The sequence below is a fragment of the Poromitra crassiceps genome (assembly GCF_964638095.1).
Source record: "Poromitra crassiceps genome assembly, chromosome: 14".
NCBI lineage: Eukaryota > Metazoa > Chordata > Actinopteri > Beryciformes > Melamphaidae > Poromitra > Poromitra crassiceps.
This window is the reverse complement of record NC_139633.1, coordinates 22,165,418-22,190,074: the sequence shown is the minus strand read 5'-3', so window position 1 is coordinate 22,190,074 and position 24,657 is coordinate 22,165,418. Positions and strand designations below refer to the sequence as shown.

Sequence of the window (24,657 nt, the reverse complement as noted above, 5' to 3'; positions counted from 1 at the left end):
CCCCCCCCCCCCCCCCCCCCCCCGCCCCATAGCGGAGTGCTTTGGATTTAATGCGCAGCCCATGGTGCTGACTCTTGACAGTTAGCAGCTAACGTTAGCTAGCATACAAGGTGAATAGCAACCCAACAAGGTAATACAATTAATAATTCCTGCCGCTTTCTCGATTTTGATTGGTCGGTCGAAAAAAGTGACATTGATGAGCAGCGCTCTTCTCCAAAAGTTGAACTGTTTTTTACTTGAGGCGCCCTCGAGTGCTCCGCCTAAAAACTCTAGCTGCAGAGTGCGCTGAAACCATAGAAAGTGAATTAGCAGAAAGGCGCTGGCAGCTCAACAAATGCTTTCTGTGGACATGGCGCCATGCCAAAGATCAATGTTATTGCATGAGGCAGATTGGACATTTGTAGGGCTGGGTATTGTTTAAAGAATTACGATACCAGTACCAATACCAGTACCCGTAAAGAGATAGCGATATCAATACCTCATTTTCTACTTCATTCGGTACGCTGGACTGCCAGCTCTGTCACATACATTGTGCTCAAATTCACCACCACAGACTTTATGGGTTGTAGCTGCTGCGGTAGTGGGCCAATCACACATCACATTAAATTAAAGAATGCTTGTGGTGATTGGCTGCGAGCAAAACCATACAAATAGTATTTTCTTTCTAGATGTGTACAAAAAGGATTGAATGGTATCATTTGACTGGAGATTGAGAAGTTTCAATACTACTTGGTACTGGGTTATTTCAGTCGATACCTTAAAGTTATTTAGTAGCGATACCCAGAAATTTGGAGACATTTAAAGAGTATTGTGCGGTCTTTGTTTTGTTTTTCATCTGAGCATCACACAGACAACTTCTGAGCCTGATCCTCACATGCATGTTTTCAGGCATACATAAGGAAACAATGAAGTTGATCAAAACAAACGCGACACCACACCACACGACCACAGTCAGTTTCACTCATTTTCTTTAACATTCTGATTTCATAGGATTAGGATTCTACTTTGCCTATAGGTCCAGACCTTCGAATCCGCCGAATCCCCGAGAAGATCTGGCATCCTAACATGCAACAGCGATTTCCCCAGTCGAACAAATGACTGGTCCAATGAGCGCCAAGGGCGACTAACGATGAGCCAATCAGCACCAATAAACAGCGCAACGGGCGGGACTAACGCCATTGTCAAGCTGTTGTCAAGTGTGTCGAGGAATAACGACAACAATGGCGACCGCTATAGACGAGATAGACTGCCATAGGAGGCGGTTTGATTTGTTATTGATTTGTTTAGCTGGGCCTTCTTTTAGGTGGCTAAAATAGCTTTTGCGGCTGGCACCGTTCACAGCATTACACTGCTCTACTTCCCTGACGCATCTGCTCTGTTTCTCTCGATAAGTAACTCAACCGCACCTCAAATAATCTGAACTATCCCTTTAAGTCTCCAATGCATAATGTGCAGTGTAGCACCAAAACAAAGTGCGCATTAGCTCACGTAAAATCTCACAAACAAACAATCAAACAAGTTTCTTTAACACATTGAATGCCAGCCATGTTTTCATTCCTGTAGGTAAGTTGTGCCAGGGGTGTTTTTGACGATTCTGGCTCATTTTAGAAACAGCCGAGGATTCTTTTCTGTTAAGAATTCATGAACACCAATCATCTAAAAATAACTAATAGAATGTGTGCTTTCTCTGTCTAAAAGAGTTAGTTTGCAGAGTTAGTAGTTATGTAGATATTAGCCGTTGAGTACAGCATGGTTTCAGCGTCTGGAAATTTATTCAGAGATAAATGGCTTTTTGTGAAACAGTCACTTTAACCATTCATTTTTGGCATCAGTAAGACCGTCAGACATTCTAAACAATAGTTTTGAACAGTAATTTCCTCCATAACAACAGGAAACACCCCTCTCATTCAAACTCCTCCCTCCGTGTGTCTTCTCCTCCTTCCTCCTGGCTGTACAGCGGGCGTGTCAGAAGCGCTTTTGCTGCTGCCTGCCTGTGTGCCTGCCTGCCTGCTTGCCTGCGTGCAGACGCTCCTTGTGCGAGTCAAGATGGGCCGGGGAATGCGTGGGCGATGGGCAGATGTTGATTCTGGCCTTTCTGAGGTGTTTCAAAGTGTGTTTCACCTATGATCTATTTTGCAAATCGCTCTCCGCTCTCTGTGTGCTGCTGCCGGTGCGCGGCCGCTCTCAGGCAAGACAAGTCTTGAATGGATTTACTGTAAAATCGCCACGGCATTTCCTTGAACGGCTTGGTCCCGCGGCAGTTTTTTCTTTGATTTCGGTCGTCTGGGGGAGCACTGTCAACACTTAGTGGGTCGGTAAAATAGATTATACACATTATCTTGCTCCAATAGTGATCTCGAAGATGTAAAAGTTGTTGATTGATGTCCCACCGTCAAAAAAAAAAAAATGTTTATGTAAGACGAGTAAACTCGGCTCTGGCACTTAAGCGTTGGATTATGTAAGACGAATTATTTCGGCTATGGCACTTAAGGTGTTAAGTGGGAAAGAACTTTCCCTCAAGGTGACTGAACCCACATAATGAGGATGTGCTGCATGTCAAGCAAAACCATATGAAGCTGTGATGAATCGAGGCTTTAACAGAATGACACCTTAGTGCACTTCACCAAGGTGAAGCCAAGGAATAACGGGGGGACAAAGTCATCACAGGTTGCCAAAGAAAGTGCCCACAAACCCATATTCCACAGGGCTATTCTGAGTCCCAAGGCTGTGCTGTCTTGGGTCAGTGGGTTCCACACCTCAACACAACAACACTTATCTGTTAATGTGCTGAGAGCCTGGGAGAGTGACACTTCATCCAGAGAGAACACCACAAGGCACCTTCAGTCATAAGGCAATTTCTCTGCCAAAATGATATCGTACAAATCCATAAAGGAAAAATATGAATATGAATGACAAAGCAATGGCAGAAATTATACCATTATCTGAAAATGCTTTGACATTAGTTATTATATCAAGGAAGGCAGGGAGGAAAGGAGAAAGGATACCAAGAAGGAAGGAAGAAAGGAAGGAAAACAGAGAGCAGTGAATGTGCTACTTTGAAAAGTACAGCATCTTACTGTAAAGTTGACCTGGATCATGTATAAGATTGTCACACTGGGTGGGACTGAAGCATGGCTCAGCCTCTATACATTCAGTTCACCATAGGCACCGTCTTTAAAGACCTGTCAGTCTTTCATTGTTAAAATTCACTTTTAATTGGCATCTGCTAACGTTGATGAGTTGAAACTATAAATAATTTATGACGATTATCTGTGTAATGTGGGAACTTCAACAGGAAAACTACAAGGAGAATCCTCTTAGCAAGATCAGTGAAGCGACGCGTCTATGGAGATAGCCGGATTTACACTATGCATTCCCTTTCAATAATGCCTTTTGAACAATATTATGTAAATTTGGATGGGAAGATTACAAACTGATTTACACTGTAGCAGCATGCAGGATGCTCGCAGCCCACCTGGGAGCAACATCCCTATGGTCCTTCGAATCATTTGAAAAAGTGTTTTCTTGACCTCTCCACGGCATTTCGATCAAAGCCTGTACAGATGCTTGGCAATTCTACAACTGTGCGTTGGCTTGAATCAAATCTATACTGCAGTACATTACTATGACCAAAAACGATCATCTTCACTATGACTGAACACAAAATAGACATTACGCATGAATAGAATAATAGCGATTGGTAAGAGTATCTACAGAGTAAACTTCATATTTACTACAGTAACAATTCACATTCAGTCTTGAATAAATGTGGCATTTCTTTTCAAAAATCGATTCAATCTATTTTGGGAAGAAATACAAAATGTCCAATCATATTCGGCAAGTAAAGGCTTTGGAAATAGTAATTAACTTCAAAATATATTTCAAAACGGCTTTTACTTCTACTCCAGCAATCATTTTTGCAAGAATGTATTCAAATGGTTCCCACTGCAGTTTGCAGAACATAATTAATCAGTAACAATAGTTTTGTGTGCTGTGATGTGATTGGCTGCTCCAGCCCGCTGGCCTAGCAACAGGGGAAAAGAGGCATTTTCTTTCATATTGCAAGTTTCCTGTGGGCAGTGCGGCATGGCTGGCTGTACCTTCTGTGTCCTGGCCCCAGCTGTGGCTCAGCAAAGAGACGATTGCCATGCCCGTCCCCAGCCATCTGACGAGCCACCAGCCCCGTTCCATCTTCTCTCAAGCCTTATTGCCTGCCCACCTGGACACAAAGAGAGGGACAGAAGAGTTTTCATTCACTTCTCAGAGGGCCCTGCAGGCCTCATGCATTTACAGCTGGGACCCACACACACACGCAAGCATGCACACACGCACGCACGCACGCACGCACGCACGCACGCACGCACGCACGCACGCACACACACACACACACACACACACACACACACACACACACACACACACACACACACACACACACACACACACACACACACACACACACACACACACAGGTTGATCCACTGGATCCACTGGATCAACCTGATTGCATTTAGTTACTTTTGCTTACAACCATACAATATTCCAAATTGTATCTCACTACTATAATAAGGCGAGGATCCGTGGGCCCACAATTGCTCAACGGTTGAGCGGGCGAGACCGCCTAGCGGCCGAGCGTGCAAAGCTGCCTCGGCGAGCCCGCAAAGCTTGGCGAGACCTCGAGGGCAAACCAACAAGGCACGGTGATGAGCGCTGCCAGTTGAGCGGGCGAGCACGTGCAGCCTGCAAGACAGCGAGGGACGATGGAAAGGAGCGCGCAAAGTTTTCAGTTTTTACTGAAAATTTACATTGTGATTTGAATAGGGTTATTGTCATCAATGGATTTGCATTGTAGCCCGAGCAACTTAGAGTGATTGCAAGCATAAATGCCAAAATCACGAACATCAAAGCAACCAATAAAGAGAACAATGGTGAAGGTTATTGTTCCTTGACAATATTCTTGTGACTGAAGAATGAGCATAGGAGAAAGAAGTACTGTGTTCTCAGTCAGACAAGTGATGAAGGCCACATGACGCCATGTGTTCCTCTGCCACAGCTTTCTCCTATTTTATTTATTTAATCATTTCATGACAAATAATAGTTTTTATTTTGCCGCAAAAGATCAGCTTGACAAGAGACGGTACACAGTCACACCTTTGTGAGATGGTACACAGTCACACCTTTGTGAGACGGTACACAGTCACACCTTTAACCTTTCTGCACAGACAGACATTGTCTCATGTCCATACATCACACCGGTGGCTGCTCTTATGACTGATAGGATTTAAATATGGCGATTTGCACTGTATGAAAATGATATAGAAAGCGGTGTGTGTAGATTGCGTGTTGAGCCATGTTGTGCCGTGCGAACATCTCCACACAGCACATATCCTCTTTCTGAGCTCGGAGGAACGCGGGGCGTCAGTATGAGGTGTGAGGTTTGGAGCTTCTATCTGTCTGAGGTATTCAGGTGTCACACCTTCCTCAGAAGGCTTACTCTGGGAGCAGGCGATAAGCTGCAGCATCACCTTTCATACACTTGCATGTGGTAAGGGGACGGGGAGGGACTCATAAGCGTCAACACTATCATATAAAAGCCTGTTTAACGGAATCTGCATCTCTCTAACTCATACTATCAGCTCTCTTGGGACAGCAGGAGATAGTCTTGTTCTCGTCTCTTACAGTGCAACAACAGACTGATTTCACACCAGTTTCTCTTCCGTTTTCATCTCTCTGGCTCTCAGTGGTCTTCCCTTTTCACCTCTATCTTTCTCCTCATCCATACATCTATTTTTCTCTCCTCATCCATACACCCATACATCTATCTTTCTTAAGATGTCTGAGCGAGATTGCTTTGATCCCTTTCACATGAAAAAGAAAACGGAGACCTGCAAAAGCAACCAACGATAAACTTCAGTCGCCCATGAGACTAGATGCGTACACTACAGTGTATGAGATGAGAACAACTGAAACTGAATCATATCCCTATAAATCTAATTGTATTATTATTATCATTATCATTAATAGAACTCATAGAACTCATTCTCATTCAGATATCTTCTTGAGGTGAGAGGTCAAGGGACACCTTTGAAGATGGCCATGCCAGTTTTTCCTTGGCCAAAATTTTGCCTGACTTTGGAGCATTCCGTCATAAATTGTGACTAAGATAAGATCACAGTTGCTCGAGTGACATCACAGTTGTGCAAATGCAATTGCATTCAACATTTGCTGGAGTGATATCACTGGTGACATCATCACGACTGCCTGATGACATCACAGTCGAGCAATTGCGTGACATCACTCGCCAGATCTCACGAGACTACAGGTGACTTTTCACAACTGCCTAACCCTAACCCCTTCCAGGTGACTACATCTCAGGTGAACTCTCGTGCTCATACACACGTTACTCATAAAACGCACGTAAAAGCCGTTTACACCTCACTACAGCCCTGGCCATGACAGAATACTGTACTAAAGCGTTAAGTTAACTACCAGGGCAACAGTTCACTACCCCTCACTACAGCCCTGGCCATGACAGAATACTGTACTAAAGCGTTAAGTTAACTACCAGGGCAACAGTTCACTACCCCTCACTACAGCCCTGGCCATGACAGAATACTGTACTAAAGCGTTAAGTTAACTACCAGGGCAACAGTTCACTACCACTCACTAACAGCCCTGGCCACGACAGAATACTGTACTAAAGCTCTAAGTTAACTACCAGGGCAACAGTTCACTACCACTCACTACAGCCCTGGCCACGACAGAATACTGTACTAAAGCTCTAAGTTAACTACCAGGGCAACAGTTCACTACCACTCACTTCAGCCCTGGCCATGACAGAATACTGTACTAAAGCTCTAAGTTAACTACCAGGGCAACAGTTCACTACCACTCACTACAGCCCTGGCCATGACAGAATACTGTACTAAAGATCTAAGTTAACTACCAGGGCAACAGTTCACTACCACTCACTACAGCCCTGGCCATGACAGAATACTGTACTAAAGCTCTAAGTTAACTACCAGGGCAACAGTTCACTACCCCTCACTACAGCCCTGGCCATGACAGAATACTGTACTAAAGCTCTAAGTTAACTACCAGGGCAACAGTTCACTACCACTCACTACAGCCCTGGCCATGACAGAATACTGTACTAAAGCTCTAAGTTAACTACCAGGGCAACAGTTCACTACCACTCACTACAGCCCTGGCCATGACAGAATACTGTACTAAAGCGTTAAGTTAACTACCAGGGCAACAGTTCACTACCACTCACTACAGCCCTGGCCACGACAGAATACTGTACTAAAGCTCTAAGTTAACTACCAGGGCAACAGTTCACTACCCCTCACTACAGCCCTGGCCATGACAGAATACTGTACTAAAGCTCTAAGTTAACTACCAGGGCGACAGTTCACTACCCCTCACTACAGCCCTGGCCATGACAGAATACTGTACTAAAGCTCTAAGTTAACTACCAGGGCAACAGTTCAATACCACTCACTACAGCCCTGGCCATGACAGAATACTGTACTAAAGCTCTAAGTTAACTACCAGGGCAACAGTTCACTACCCCTCACTACAGCCCTGGCCATGACAGAATACTGTACTAAAGCTCTAAGTTAACTACCAGGGCGACAGTTCACTACCCCTCACTACAGCCCTGGCCATGACAGAATACTGTACTAAAGCTCTAAGTTAACTACCAGGGCAACAGTTCACTACCACTCACTACAGCCCTGGCCACGACAGAATACTGTACTAAAGCTCTAAGTTAACTACCAGGGCAACAGTTCACTACCCCTCACTACAGCCCTGGCCATGACAGAATACTGTACTAAAGCTCTAAGTTAACTACCAGGGCAACAGTTCACTACCACTCACTAACAGCCCTGGCCACGACAGAATACTGTACTAAAGCTCTAAGTTAACTACCAGGGCAACAGTTCACTACCACTCACTACAGCCCTGGCCATGACAGAATACTGTACTAAAGCTCTAAGTTAACTACCAGGGCAACAGTTCACTACCACTCACTACAGCCCTGGCCATGACAGAATACTGTACTAAAGCTCTAAGTTAACTACCAGGGCAACAGTTCACTACCCCTCACTACAGCCCTGGCCATGACAGAATACTGTACTAAAGCTCTAAGTTAACTACCAGGGCAACAGTTCACTACCACTCACTACAGCCCTGGCCATGACAGAATACTGTACTAAAGCTCTAAGTTAACTACCAGGGCAACAGTTCGCTACCACTCACTAACAGCCCTGGCCACGACAGAATACTGTACTAAAGCGTTAAGTTAACTACCAGGGCAACAGTTCACTACCACTCACTACAGCCCTGGCCATGACAGAATACTGTACTAAAGCTCTAAGTTAACTACCAGGGCAACAGTTCACTACCACTCACTACAGCCCTGGCCACGACAGAATACTGTGCTAAAGCTCTAAGTTAACTACCAGGGCAACAGTTCACTACCACTCACTACAGCCCTGGCCACGACAGAATACTGTACTAAAGCTCTAAGTTAACTACCAGGGCAACAGTTCACTACCCCTCACTACAGCCCTGGCCATGACAGAATACTGTACTAAAGCTCTAAGTTAACTACCAGGGCGACAGTTCACTACCCCTCACTACAGCCCTGGCCATGACAGAATACTGTACTAAAGCTCTAAGTTAACTACCAGGGCAACAGTTCAATACCACTCACTACAGCCCTGGCCATGACAGAATACTGTACTAAAGCTCTAAGTTAACTACCAGGGCAACAGTTCACTACCCCTCACTACAGCCCTGGCCATGACAGAATACTGTACTAAAGCTCTAAGTTAACTACCAGGGCGACAGTTCACTACCCCTCACTACAGCCCTGGCCATGACAGAATACTGTACTAAAGCTCTAAGTTAACTACCAGGGCAACAGTTCACTACCACTCACTACAGCCCTGGCCACGACAGAATACTGTACTAAAGCTCTAAGTTAACTACCAGGGCAACAGTTCACTACCCCTCACTACAGCCCTGGCCATGACAGAATACTGTACTAAAGCTCTAAGTTAACTACCAGGGCAACAGTTCACTACCACTCACTAACAGCCCTGGCCACGACAGAATACTGTACTAAAGCTCTAAGTTAACTACCAGGGCAACAGTTCACTACCACTCACTACAGCCCTGGCCATGACAGAATACTGTACTAAAGCTCTAAGTTAACTACCAGGGCAACAGTTCACTACCACTCACTACAGCCCTGGCCATGACAGAATACTGTACTAAAGCTCTAAGTTAACTACCAGGGCAACAGTTCACTACCCCTCACTACAGCCCTGGCCATGACAGAATACTGTACTAAAGCTCTAAGTTAACTACCAGGGCAACAGTTCACTACCACTCACTACAGCCCTGGCCATGACAGAATACTGTACTAAAGCTCTAAGTTAACTACCAGGGCAACAGTTCGCTACCACTCACTAACAGCCCTGGCCACGACAGAATACTGTACTAAAGCGTTAAGTTAACTACCAGGGCAACAGTTCACTACCACTCACTACAGCCCTGGCCATGACAGAATACTGTACTAAAGCTCTAAGTTAACTACCAGGGCAACAGTTCACTACCACTCACTACAGCCCTGGCCACGACAGAATACTGTGCTAAAGCTCTAAGTTAACTACCAGGGCAACAGTTCACTACCACTCACTACAGCCCTGGCCACGACAGAATACTGTACTAAAATGTTAAGTTAACTACCAGGGCAACAGTTCACTACCACTCACTACAGCCCTGGCCATGACAGAATACTGTACTAAAGCGTTAAGTTAACTACCAGGGCAACAGTTCACTACCCCTCACTACAGCCCTGGCCACGACAGAATACTGTACTAAAGCTCTAAGTTAACTACCAGGGCAACAGTTCACTACCCCTCACTACAGCCCTGGCCATGACAGAATACTGTACTAAAGCTCTAAGTTAACTACCAGGGCAACAGTTCACTACCACTCACTACAGCCCTGGCCACGACAGAATACTGTACTAAAGCTCTAAGTTAACTACCAGGGCAACAGTTCACTACCACTCACTACAGCCCTGGCCACGACAGAATACTGTACTAAAGCTCTAAGTTAACTACCAGGGCAACAGTTCACTATCACTCACTACAGCCCTGGCCATGACAGAATACTCTACTAAAGCTCTAAGTTAACTACCAGGGCAACAGTTCACTACCACTCACTACAGCCCTGGCCATGACAGAATACTGTACTAAAGCGTTAAGTTAACAAGCAGGGCAACAACAGTTCACTACCACTCTCCTTTATCTGACTGCCTTGCTGCATGTAATGATACTCTAACTTGTTCGAACAACAAATCCCACTGAGTGGAGTGGAAGAGAGTTCAGTGAGAAGCCGCTCGTCTTGGTTTGTTTGTATCTGTGCCAAGACATCTCTTTGTAGGCTGAGTAAAGAGAAGAGAGATCAAACTGATGATGCAGGAGGAGGACATGTGAGAGTGGATGGTGTGGAGGTTGGGTGGGGGGGAGAGGGCTGAAGCAATCACACTTATGGATTACACAGAGACTGAAGACGCAGTGGTTTATCCTCTGAGTGCACGGGGTTACTTTGCTCTCCCTGAAAAAAGAAAAGAAACAATACCAACTTCCCTCTCTCGCTCTCTCTCTCCCTCTGTGCTGCTTCGACCGCCTTTCATTGGGCATCACGTTTTTTCCCCCTCCACCTCTTCCTGTTACCCCGCCATGTGCTTTGGAGTTGGCAGACTGTCACAAATGTCTCGATTAAAGGAAACCACATCTTTCCATTAAACCTGAGTGGAGTAAAGAGGCGATATCTAACCACTCACTGTACCTGTAGACTGTTAATGTGCACATCTGCCAGGAGCCACGCCAATGCTTTCCTCAACCGCCTAAGTAAATTGTAATAATTTTGACATCGATATCCCTCACTCAGCAGATGAATAAAATACATTTGCTGTTTCTGCTGTTTCAACATTGAAACAGCATATTTGTCATGTTACATTGATCAGAGTTGACCATGTAGAGGTACAGATAATACCATGTATCTAATGTAGAAGTTTAATGTGCAGAGTGGACTGCATCAAACAGCTAGGGCACTAGTGCTGATTTGTCCCTTACATCAGTGCTTTGTCCCAAGAATGTTTTAAGGCCCAGTTATACTCTACATTAAAGATGGAGACGGACAGAGCCTTCTGTCCGTATTCTGCGTTCATTTCGTGCGTTTTTTGTCCGTCCTCTGAAAGCTTACGGATACGCATGAAACGGAGCAGAACCACACACACACACACACACACACACACACACACACACACACACACACACACACACACACACACACACACTCACACATTTGACTCTCTACTGCGCGCTGGTGGATGTATTGCTTAACATGACACCAACGGGAAAGACGCATGGAAGTATGTGGGCAGTGACGATTACACCGTTTGAAACGGATGCATTTATTTTCGTATGAAAATGGAGTATAACTGGGCCTTTAGTCCGGCAATCAAGAGAAGTGCATGTGTTTTGTATCACAGTATGCCAATTCATTTCTACTACTGCACTACATTGAAGACACAATATTGAAGTGGTTGCTGCTGTGCTATACAGTATCCAGTATCGATCATAATGGACTTCTATGATGGATACTACCCAAGCAGTGGAGAAAAGAAACCTCACTGTTGCTGTTGCTTTGTATAAAGTGGAGGTCTGGATGGCTGCTTCTCTTGGACAGCTGACAGCGGTTCAGTCTTACACCAACGGCTATTCTAACAGCATAGTCGACCGGCTATTGTAGCAGAACACAATGGCCTAGAAGCTGAAAAACCAAGCTCCACTGGCATAATCCGATTTATACAAGTCTGAATGCTGAAGAAAATTTTAAATGTTCTTTCTGGTGATGGGCTAAACATCCAAACAAAGCTAACCAAAATAACACTTTAGCCAAAACAACATTAGATATATACATACACACATATATACAGTATATATCTATATATATATGCAAGCAAACAAAAAGTCTTTTAATTTATTTCTAGTTGTTCTCCCTTGTGAGTTTGAGATCCCCAGTTGTAAGATAGGCTTGCTTACCCCCGGCCCTGTTGTGGGGAAGTTGCTGCTGACACTGAACTCTCCATGTTGCTAACTTTCACCAACTAAGTTGCACACTTTCTCATTCAGCAACAAAGTGCCGCATATTGTAGGAAACAGCCATTTCTCAATACGTTTGGCTTCCTCATCAATTTCATATCAACCTCCTCCCCTCAGTGCAGGTAATACAAATCGGAGAGTCATCAATTTTAACAGCAGCACCTAATTGCGTCTGGAGTGGCTCCTCCCCATGGCCGACTGAGTGATTTACAGTCAGACAGCGCCGTGTCATGTCATCTGACTGATCAAGTGAACAACAATGGAATACAAGGCAGGCACAGTAAATCATGCAGAGATCCAAGTCATATAACACATGCTTTCATAAATCAGACATCAGCAGCACACCCTACTTAACATAATAATGCCAGGGTGCACAAACAAATTGCAACATAAGGAGCCTTTGTTTAATCAGCATGTTTACAACATTTTTACAACCCAATTACAATTATAATCGCAGTGGACTGTCCTCGCCATCACACTGCCATTTAAACACCCGGAGACAACACATACTGCTTATTGCTTTTCTAGCGCAGATTGACACAAACAGTGGCCTGGCCTTTATCGCATTACTAAAGTCAAAGCATCATTATAAACTATGATACTGTGTGAAATCTGTGCAACAGATGCTAGGGTTAGCACAACTGAACGTTAGAATAAATAGTGCAACTGATATACCTGTACTGTACACTGTCAGCATTGGTGTTTCGCTCTGAGATGACCCATCATAACCACCCCAGCAAAGTCAATTATTTTGTTGTAATGTTGTGACAATGTAGCCAACCAAGGCTTCGTTCTAGTTACATCGCCAGAACTGGAAAAGTGAAATGTCAGGATATGATGTCGATAGTAATGTCAGCTGGTGGTCTACGTGTTGTCGTGGAAACATCATACATCAACATGATACACTGTCTGCCACAATACAAAACTGGGGAGTGAGAAATGGGAGAACGGCTAAAAAGTGAGAGAAGGCAAATGACACATTGACATGAGTCATAGAAAACAAGGCAATGCACATTGTAGTGTAGTTGTGATGTTGGCGTAGTGATTTGGCCCCAAATATTTGAAAATGCATGCAGATATTTAAAAAAAAATTGACGCTCAAACTTAAATTAAAATTGTGCCTCTCGCGTTCCTTTGATATGCTTCAGTATACAGCAATCACAAACTGCAGCCGAGTTGAGAATGAGCATACTGTGTGAACTCACGTCATACGACCACCGCTGGCTAACTTTTCAGTTAGCTCAACATTTTCAAAGCAGCAGCGTTTCCCCTATATGCATCAGTAGCTGCTGAAATGCGGCCAGCGCTGCTGAATTACACAAAATGGTATCTTTAGAAACAAACGTTATTTTATGGACGCTTCATGTCCAGGTCAATTCACACACGTGCGTAAAGCATAACTTTCGGCTTGCCTGATAATGTCATCACAGGGGATAGGTGTAGGAAGTGTGGGGGGCCAGGGGAATATTAAAAGCTGCTTAAAATGTCCCACTCAAAAAATAATAACGCACCAAATTGTATTTTGCCTCCGTGTTGAAAAATAAACCAGTGGACTGTTATGTTGAAATGCTGTTATTTTGTAAAGGTTTTTTCGATGGGCCATAATATGTTTAATTAAAAGGAGGGGGAAATTTAATATCCTGAAATACTGTGATATTTTGTTAGATAGTAGATACCATACTATACTGTGAAATTTCACACCATTACACCCCTATTGCCAATTCAATTTTATTGACTGGATCTCCTACTAGACAGGACAGGAGGACTAGACAGGGCGTGCTTTGCAAGCTAAATAAAAATATTGTGCAAAAATGTATTTCGCCCACATGCTTCACCACCGCTGCTACAACTCAATCCTACAGGGGAACACTATGAAGAGTTACATCTAACTGCCCTGTGGGCTTTAACCTGAACACTTAGACTATGACACTGGATGGTAATTTGATGACCAACTGGTAATACAGGTATCACAGCATGCAACTACTACAACATCATAGTAAGTCTGAAATTGGGACTATACATGTACCTGAAAAGGTATTGAAATAGGGAGGAGAAGTTGGTGAGTCATCAGTTGGTGAGTCAAACAGCTTACATCAGTCGGGACTGCAAACTGATCTCTCCCTTGGCAACAGTTCAAACACGAGCTCACGTTTATCCTCAGCGTAACTTATCTGTCACAGTTATCTAATATCCTCGCACAACACAAAACTACTGAGTCAGTGTAACCAAACCTGAAGCCTGGAGTAAGATCACACACAGGCACATGGGCGCACAGCACACACATACACACGGTGCATGCATGCATGCATACGCAAACACGTCACACATGCACACACACACACACACACACACACACACACACACGCACGCACGCACATGCACGCACACACACACACACATGCACACGCACACACACACACGCACGCACACACACACCAAATACAAAGCAAAAGGAAGAACATGTGAAAGAGGCACGGAGATGGAAGCCTCCTCATAGTCTGCCTGTTGAACACTGGGCTTCTTCAGCTGTGGACCTGGCTGTCATGGAGATGTCGGTGGCCCGTATGCATGGCGCTAAATTAGAAAATATTACCGCGTGGAATGCATTTGTTGAAGCCGTGCGTGGGGGTCATGGGCATCTCCATGATAGCTAGGTTGCGTTTGTCTTTGTTTGTTTGTTTGTTGGTGTGGTGGAGACTGTCCACTCCTTCATCCTGCCTGGGCTGATTTGTCCTGAAGGAGCATATATTCTATTGAATATATTATGCTGTGGGCTGGTATCTTTGTTGGTTTTGTGGGTGGGGGTTCTGGGTGAATCTGGTTGTGTAAGTGTTTGTATAAGATTTTATATAAAAAAAAACCTTGACTCAATAAAAAATGTATTAAAAAAAAGCTAATTTGAACTTGAACTAGCAATGCAAGAAAGAGGTAAAGAGGATAAGAAAGAGAAATAAATAAAGCCAGCAGGCTAATGTGTCTTGCTTAGGTGTGCCAGGAGAGTGCAGGGCTATTCATTACCTACTGGAAGATGTAATCAGTGGTGGAGAGGGAGCCCCAGCACTCTGTAATGACTGGAGTGATTAGCCCGGGCTAACACACTGGCCTCCACATGGCTAAAGATAGCATTCAAACACAACACAGACCGGAATCAGGCTAAACATCCGGGCAGCCAGCTTATCTCACTCCCCCCTCTGTGTTTACCTACACAAACCACCTCCACCTCCACCTCCACCAGTTCACAGATACCAAAGCAATTCATTCATTGATTAAGGCAGCTGATTATTGAGACACGCAGGCCCTGATACACTGCTCTACGCTGGGCCGTGTGCTCTCATCACATTTCAGGCTGCACCAGGCAACGTAGCATAGTGGCAACTGTTTGAAAAATGTGAGCTTCAAAAGCCAGAATCCAGAAATCATGTTCGATGTCATGATGCTGGTACTGTAGGCTCCCACATCACACACACTCTTATTTACCAACCCAGCTGGTCAGGGATCACTAAAGTAGAAAAAGAGAGGCAAAAGATGTAACGCTGGTCAGGTCAGCTCCTTTTAGATGGGGCGTTCACTCGGTCTCTCACTGTTGTTTGGGAGACCGTTGTTTTTATATAATTCTTTTATCGAGTCAAGGTTTTTTTTTCAGTCACGTTTTTTTTTTTTACAAGAAAGAAAACAAACAAACATTTACATAAAACCTATACAAACACATACACAACCAGACTCACTCAGAATCCCCCTCCCCGTTTGGGAGACAGTTTTGTAGTATTTGGCTCTTTAGGTTGCATTTGTCAGGAGTGTGCATCGCCTCCTTCATCTGGGCAAAGATGGCAAATCAGCAGGGTCTCAATTAGGATGGGACAATCTTCTCTATTGCAGCCCCACTTTGTGAATAAGCTGAAAAGTTGATATAGTTTAAAAAAATAATCTTTCTATTTTTAGATGAAAATCGGATGTAGTGCAGCTTGAAATCGTTGGGGTAATATGGATGGTGGCCATTTGTCCGTATGTCCATTATGGACAACGAACGTCTCATGAGATTTGGTCCAAATTGGACAGAAGTCGGACGAGTGATGCACCAAGTTCAGACATTTACAAAATGACACTGATTGGACCAAAGTGGGCCCTTCATCCTGCATTCATCCGTTTATTGGTCATTCGTGATATGTGACATTAGTCGGATTTTGAAGGAACTTGGGGGAACGATGCAGTTTGCTCAATGCATTTGCAAATTTACAAAATAATACTGATTGACCATACAATAGGTTTGACTGGATACACCATGATGCTATTCTTTCTCTACAAATCTGGGAACACCAGTGTTCAGTCACCACATTGGATTTTCTGCCAGACTATAAGTGGTTATTGCTACTTGCTTAATAATTGTTACTGACTGGCCCAAGTGGTGACCACATCATTTGTGTTTCATCACTGTTAAGACTAGCCTCCACCTACAGTATACACAGACATGCTTATATCCATACTACACTGATAGGGCTACAAATTATACCATTTCAATCATTACAGTACACCAGACTTTATATGATCTGGTGCAGCTCAATACGTACAGTAGTGGGGGAGGTGTGTGTGTGTGTATGGGGGGGGGGGGGGGGGGGGGCATGCACTCCATGCAGTGTTTGATCATTGAATATGCTTGTTTTCCTTCCATCTCTAACACTATAGGTCTGCTGCAAGCTGATGTAACGGCTATTGACATGAGTGATTCTTAATTGAGTGGTCGGTCATTGTATGCATGTGGCTGTGTGGAGTGGCGCTTACAGCGAGCGGTCATCTCAATGTGCACTTGGCAGAAATGAAAAGCTGTTATGCCGTTACGGTTCATTTGCCTTCCATAACCCTATATCACTTTATTTTCAGCCCACCTGTGCCACGCCACCTACGTTTGCTCATAGCCCACGCTGCAAAGCATGCTGGTGCAGCCAGGTGCACCAACACAGATATACATGTAGGTTGGCTGTTTGGCCTGTGGGATAGGACCCTGAATGTGAAAGTGAAACCCCATTATGTGGTTTTTCAGTGTTCCCAGTCGCAATTGAAAGCTTTAATGTAAGCCTCAAGTGCTCTCCTGCTTGATATCATGATAAACCCTGTGCCCTTGTTTATGTATTATATATATTTTATGTTGCTGTAGTCGAGATGAATAGACATGACCTCGTCCCCGAGTGGGAGACAGAGTATGTCATGGCACTCCGGAAGGACATGATCTACGCAGTAAAGGCTGCATATAAATGTAATAATATTGTATTTCGCACAGTAACTATTTCATTTTCTAGACAGCTCCAAGCCCCGCTCATTATACTGCCATAGCAAGCCTTCTTTCAAATCAATATAGTCTGGAAGCCTACATATAAGTCCACAAATACCAAATTATCTTTACACGTCAATATAACTTGGTGTTGAAATAAGCCACACTCTGGAGCTGAAAAGCAAACATATATAAAGTGCTAGGGAAGTAGATCACGTATGTGCCTGTATCTAATGTCAACAGAGCCCAATGGCCCACTAAAGCTTTCATTGGCTCTACTGTACATCGCCGGGAGAGAGGCAGAGATGTGGGAGGTTCTAATCCGCCTGCTCAGTCTGCTCATGACCACACAGTCAATCTGTGTAAACCCTCGCTCAGCTCAGTCCATGTGCTCGCCCCGTGCTCAACGCTTAGCGTCCGATAATGCACTATCCATGTCACAAGGCAGTAAGCCACACGGCTCCGCACAATGGCAGCCGCTTTGCCACATGCTCTTAAACACACGCAGCAGCTGACGACGGACAAAAGCACATTTTGACTTTTTGGAGAATTACCCTTTTTAATGGCCAACTGCCCTCCCTCTGCCCCCCTCTAATCGCAACATGACTGTGTCATGAGAAGGTTCTCTCCGAGCCTGAATGCATGACTAGTAATCTTATGTAGGTGGGTTTTTTGTATGTTGAATTTATCTAGTTGAACAATATTGTTGAAAAAAAACTAAAAAGAAGAAGAAGAAAATAAATAATGAAATCATTCCTTGTCACATTGCTCCCCGCCAAAGAGATGTGACACTAAATAGGCACATATTGGCACAAAGACATTGCATCAAATGCATGATGTGCCAAGTGAGTTTGGATGAACTGTAGAACAACATAAAGAAAAAAAACATCACATGGATGCAACTGGGACGTATCATCAGTGATGTACCCTGGGGTCATAGGATGTTTCGGGTCTCGCAACATCATACACCCTCGCCCAGGTGACCCAGCCGGGGTTGATCAAGCCCCGACTTACGTCCCAGTAGCTACCCACGGTCAGCCCTCTTAGGGAAAGACAGGGCCACTCAATCCGCTGCTCCGGAACTACTCTGCCGGGACTGGGAAGCTCTGGCACGTGGAGGGACTGGGCTCTGTGGGTTGACTCCTGTCCGGGCTCCTCCTACGTCTCACCAGGTCCAGGACCTGTGCGTTGCACCAGACTCCCCCGCTCCAAACATTTCTGGTAAGATGTTTCTTGGGCCGTGGGGGTACTGCAGGCTCCACTTGCGGCTTGAATGGCCCTCCTAAAAGGCCTCTCGTGGATTTGTTGGGCTTCTTCCTCATGGAAGAGACAGGCTGGGGCGCTAACCCATACTGCTCCCGGGTGCCGTCTACATTCCGGCTGTCAACTGTCTCTCCAGTGGTCACACAGTATATGAACTGGTGAGCTGACTGATATAGCGACACTGCTCTAAATGCAGTAAAAACCACCTATACATCACCATCTATCACAACTAGGCTGCAATGTAGACCTGAATAAATTGATAGAAATATCACACATTGTAGGACCAGGCCTTCCACGACGAGGCCAACCACTAAAGAAAAATCTATATCTGGCAGCCTTATAATGCCATATGGATTTATAATACACCATGTGAGATTAGACATCTCAATGATCATTATTGCTGCCATTCATAATTAGCTGGAGAAAAAGCACTGTAGACCACGAGAGAGAGAGAGAGAGAGAGAGAGAGAGAGAGAGAGAGAGAGAGAGAGAGACACACACACACACACACACACACACACACACACACACACACACACACACACACACACACACAAAGGGTCCTTAAGCGTCTATTAGATCTTTACTTTCTGTTTCAAAATGCTTGACTGGTGTCCCAAGGAGATGTGCACTGCACTTGGGTCATAAAAAATAAATAGACTATGAAGAATGCTAACAAGACTTGACATTGACATTTTCTGAATGAGTGCCTTGGCACACAGGAGTCTCGAAGAGCTCCTCTCGCGCGTCTCCTTTATCGACAACCAACCTTCAATCTCCATCTGAAAAACGACCTTATGTGAGCATAAACATTCACTTCAACCACATCTCTCCACCACATCTCCGCCACAGAAAGAGGAACCCTGCTGAGGTGAAGCGCCAAAGTTTGCACAATCATACTCGGCTGTACAGTACGACTTCCTGCGGAGGCTTCAAAGGAGGAGGAGGAATGGCTGGTGTAAGAGAGGCAACGCACTGAGCCATTTGTGTTGAAATGGGCCTTTTATTGCACCAACAAAGTCCAGTGAGTAACATGCAGTAGAAGCCAGGGGATGTCACAGCAATTATTCAAACCTGCAGTAAAGATACATGAAAGGAGCTCCTGCACTTGGAAACTCAAACGGGCTGATTTGACCCCTGTCCAATTACTTCAGATACAGTAACCTGTCCAATTAACTTCAGATTCAGTAACCTGTCCAATTAACTTCAGATACAGTAACCTGCAGCGGGAACATCCAGACGCTGCTCGGCTGCTAGACGCCTATAATGACTCCTTTGAAGTCACATGCTTAGTTGGCAGCTACACAAATTAAGAGTCTGATCGTATGTGTCCGTGTGCGTTCAGTCTGTTACATCTACAGCAGAGGCACTTTGTTCTCCTGGACTGCCTGCTCTACATTTTAATTCACTTTTGTCATTTTTTACCCACAAAGTGATCCAACATTTAGAAATGTGTCATCTTTCAGTCCAGATGTTAGGGCATAACTGCCAACACTCCTGAATTCCGTGGGGTTCTCCCACTGTGTCCCCGATTGGTAATTTGTCCTGTTAATCTCCCGATTCCATAGTGATACAAATCAAATGGCTGTAGCGGGCTTGGTTTTAAAGCCAGAGTGATGCTTCTGGTATCATATGAAACTAGATGATCTAAGGCATTCATTGGGACCAACCATGTCATGCCAGCTTGTCAGGAAGAGGGATAAATCACGCTCCAAAATGGGCAAAATGTTTAGGTGATGGGCATTTGCCGATACCCCAGAAAATATCCCTCTTTTTCCACAGTCTAATTTTGGCAGATATGGTTATGGTGATAAATGAATACTTTGCCTGCTATTACTTTATATATTCAAGGTGAATGCTGGTTGAAGAAGATGATTTGCCAGGTGATTTTCATTTCTTCTTGATAAACCCATCATCCGCTATGAAGACATACACACAAAAATACAACTTTAATGATCCCTGAAATTAGCTCATTGCGGCAGCAAACGCTAACAGAAAATAAAACAACAAAGCAATAAAATATGATGTAAACGACTGTGGGGTTCGACAAATATGGCTGCTGTCAGTTTAAACATTGTTATCTCGACTGCATTGGAGGGAAATATGGGGGAGTATTATGGATTACTAACAACTTTATTTGGAAAGTTCAGCCCATAAACTGTGGAGCAGCACAGCGTTTAAAGCATTTTTGCTCGAGGGAATTTCAGTGGTGACAGGCGCCATAGATGTAATGCCAGCCACCCTCCAGTCACCGGCTCACAGCTGGAACACACCCAGTCTGACTCAAAGTGACAATAAACAAATGAATAATGCAAATGCCCTAAATTAAACCTTCAAGTAGAGTCCCGCACCCGCACGGAGTCAACAGCTACTACAGTACTCAAACTCATTTTTTTCAATCAACTTCTCAGTACAAAAACGACACTAATGACGGTTCAAAGGCCAGACCAAACCAGATGCAACGCAGGGCAAAACAACTCGTGCGTGGGATTTCATGAGCTGCGGTCGTTTCTAACATTTCCACTAAAAGCCGAACCAAGAGAGAAAACATGTGAACAGCAGCAGTTAGGAGGATATTCTCACTTCGCTCTTTTAAACACTCGCTCGCTAATCAGAATGCAGGGAAAGGCTTCATACAGCAGAATTAATGAAAGGAGGCTTCTCAGATCCCACACTTTATTGATCTACTGCTTGGTCGCCTTGGATATTTAAAAGCAGTGTGGTGTAATGTACAATGCCTCTATCACTGTATCTCTACCTCGTTAAGCATATGAATTAACGAGACGTATTTCCCAACACGCCTTATCATCAAGGCCCGTTTCTTAAGGAGAATCAATACTTGCTCAGTTGCACGCTTGTTGCTTTGTTCTTGCTGGAAGAGTGAGAGAGAGTAGATTCTCGCAACTCAATAAAACTTTTGGAATATATGAAAATAGATGTCCTCAAACTCCATAAACCATATTGAACAGTTTCCCCCTGCTGCCCAGATTCATACCTCTGTCAGTCGCCGCATCCCACGTCTGCGTCTCCGCTCCCTGCTCCCTGCAGCCTGTGCCACTCTTACAGTGCTAATGTTCCCCGTGCTCCCATATCTCATTCCACTACAGGTGGTGGAGACAGAATAGAGAAGTTCACTACCTCGGAAATACGTGACGCTGAGCCGCTGATCAGATAATGGTCGCTCTTGCTGTGCAGTATCGGGTCCTTTCCCTACGTGAAGGAGGCGGGAGGAGGCGGTAAATCATAACACGGCACGCCGCACCTGCGAAACTCACAGCACCTCCTCCTAATCTGTGGGAGAACATCGTTGGAAATTGAAACGGCAAAGAGGGAGGTGGCAACGGAGAAGAGAGAGAGGATCTCTCTAATGTGTCTTTCTCCTCGTACCTTCTCGCCGCGCACACGGGCCAAAATCATTTCAGGCATCGCTACCCGCGAGTCGCTATATCAAATAATACTCAAATGGTTTCCTTGAGGTGTCCATTGTGCATATGAATATAGTCGTATTTGCTGGATGATAAGTAAGTTATGATGCACTGTGGGGGAAATATCCTTTATAATATGATGAAATCCCATCTTTATAGTGCTTCCCCTGTCGTCCCTGTCTGAAACCCGAGAGCGTTCATAACTCCAAGGTAGATGTTGTGACATCACAGCAACCATGTCTGCTCTACACTCCTGACCTTTCACCTTTCATGTAATAGCGTCAGGTGATCTCATGGCCTTTCCTGCTTTGACTGAGATTCTGCTGTTTCGTGTAGCGGCGGCGGCGCGCACTCATAACTGAGGTAAACAGCCAACATATCAAGCCAGCATTTAAACAGCTCCCCAGAAACATCACCTTTCTCAGGGGCGGCCCGGGTGCTGTAGAGGCCTATTCCCTCGCCTACCAACGAGGGGCACGGGTTCGCGCCCCTCGTTGTTACCAGCGGCTCGGTCGGGGGGGTCCCTACACACACAACTGGCCGTGTCAGCAGGTGGGAAGTCGGAGAAGGGTATGTGTCCTGTTCACTGCACCATTGCCTCCTCTGGTCGGTCGGGACACCGGTTCAGCACGCAGGGTAACTGGGGGGAATAACGTGTTCCCTCCGCATGTGCTACGACCTCCCCGTGAAACCCCTCGCTGTCAGGTGAGAAGAAACGGCTGGCGACTCCACGGAATCTACAGCCTCCCCAGATCAGCAGAGGACGTGGAACGACGACAGACAGACAGGGGGAAACTGGCCATGAACTATTGGGAGAAAAAGGGAAGGGGGTGGGGGGTGGGGGGGGGGATGGGGGTGGAATCTCATGCCGGCACTCAAAGCACTCAGAGCAACCAACCCAAAGAGAAACCATTATCGTCTTGCCATTTGAAACTAGAAGTGCACTCTGAGAGCGCAGACCTCCACCAAGGCCAATCCGCTATTCCGTTATTATTCGCTATTATTGCTTGTTTGTGCTATTATTGCTTGCTTGTTAGTTGGATCCGCTCCGAAAGGTAATGGCTTCTTCCTTGGCCCGTTCTACACCCTTCCACCAAGTTTCATACAAAGCGGGCCAGTAGTTTTTCTGTAATCCTGCTAACAGTAAACAAACAAACAAAAACGGGCGGCACCAGAACCATACAGTGACCTCCTTGGCGGAGGTCATAAACACAACGCAACTGACAGTGGCTTATGTTGCATACTGAAACTAAAGTCAAATACATTGAGGCTAAAAATAGTCAAATACATTGAGGGCAGCTAAAAATAGACTATTCTTTAACGCATTCTGTGCTAAAGATAGACTATACTTTAACGCATTCTGTCCTAAAAATAGACTATTCTTTAACGCATTCTGTGCTAAAAATAGACTATTCTTTAACGCATTCTGTGCTAAAAAATAGACTATTCTTTAACGCATTCTGTGCTAAAAATAGACTATTCCTTAATGCATTCTGTGCCAAAAATAGACTATTCTTTAACGCATTCTGTCCTAATAGACTATTCTTTAACACATTCTGCTAAAAATAGACTATTCTTTAATGCATTCTGTGCTGAAAAGTTGATGCAACGGACGCGATTGGCTCATCACTCATTCATGGGAGTGTTGCCAGCCGTGTTAATGAGCGCTTTATCACACCTCCCTGACGTGAGCGCACGTAATGAAGAGGCGATGAACGAACACATGCAAACGACTCACCCGCAGCAATCAGAACACGCGGAGCCCCCCGGCTGTCAAATCATGCATTGCTGAGCATTGTATTTTATTGCATTTCAATATTGAAATATAATGCCGAGGTGGAATAACAATTCAGCCCTCTAACAAGCTGACTGTATAATGATGTGCTACATGTACTGGAGGCCGACCACCCAGCGGACTGATTATTCTCATTTTCACTTGCACCTGTGTGCGCCACGCCCCGCAGGCTTCCCTCTCCGGCCGCTGGTATGAAAGAGACACTCCATTACTTCTGAGCATAATTCACCGGCGCCTAATTCATGCCCGCTGGTTCAGTTCAGTTACCAGAGTATTTTATAACCTCTTTAGTTCATCTTATTAATACTTAGAAGACGCCCTGAGCTTCCCGTCTTCCCTCATGACCATAAAGATGGCACATACGTTACGTTCATATACATTACATTTCAACTGCCCGCTTGCTGTAAGACATGCTTTAAAGATCTGCTATCAATCTGTCTCTGTAATATGGGGGGTAGGCCAATATGGACAAAGTATCATGTCACAATATTTTCACATTTTCATGATTCATGACGTGCATTGCAATCTTTTTTTTCCCTAAAGAGAGCTAGAAGCATGAACTGTGAAAACTACTACTCAAATGGTAACATGGCAACAGTCCATTTGTTGCAGCCTTTAAGGAAAGTGTAGTAGGCCCAGTCGTAGCAATATGAGTTCATTAAATGCAAGTGAAAGAGTAACAAATAAACCATTACTTAAACAAATGTCCAGTTTGCTCGT

At 44.7% G+C, this 24,657-nt stretch overlaps 1 protein-coding gene across 1 annotated transcript in view; it reads right to left on the bottom strand.

Annotated features, from left to right (window-relative positions):
• Positions 1-4,191, bottom strand: part of LOC310789333 (protocadherin-15-like) — a gene marked incomplete at both ends in the record, with an annotated part of 198,913 nt that extends 194,722 nt beyond the window's left edge. Inside the window, one exon of the mRNA XM_083650951.1 lies at positions 4,101-4,191. Within this exon, the coding sequence (XP_083507077.1) occupies positions 4,101-4,191 (91 nt within the window). The remainder of the gene's footprint in view (positions 1-4,100) is intronic.
• Positions 4,192-24,657: the final 20,466 nt, after the last annotated feature.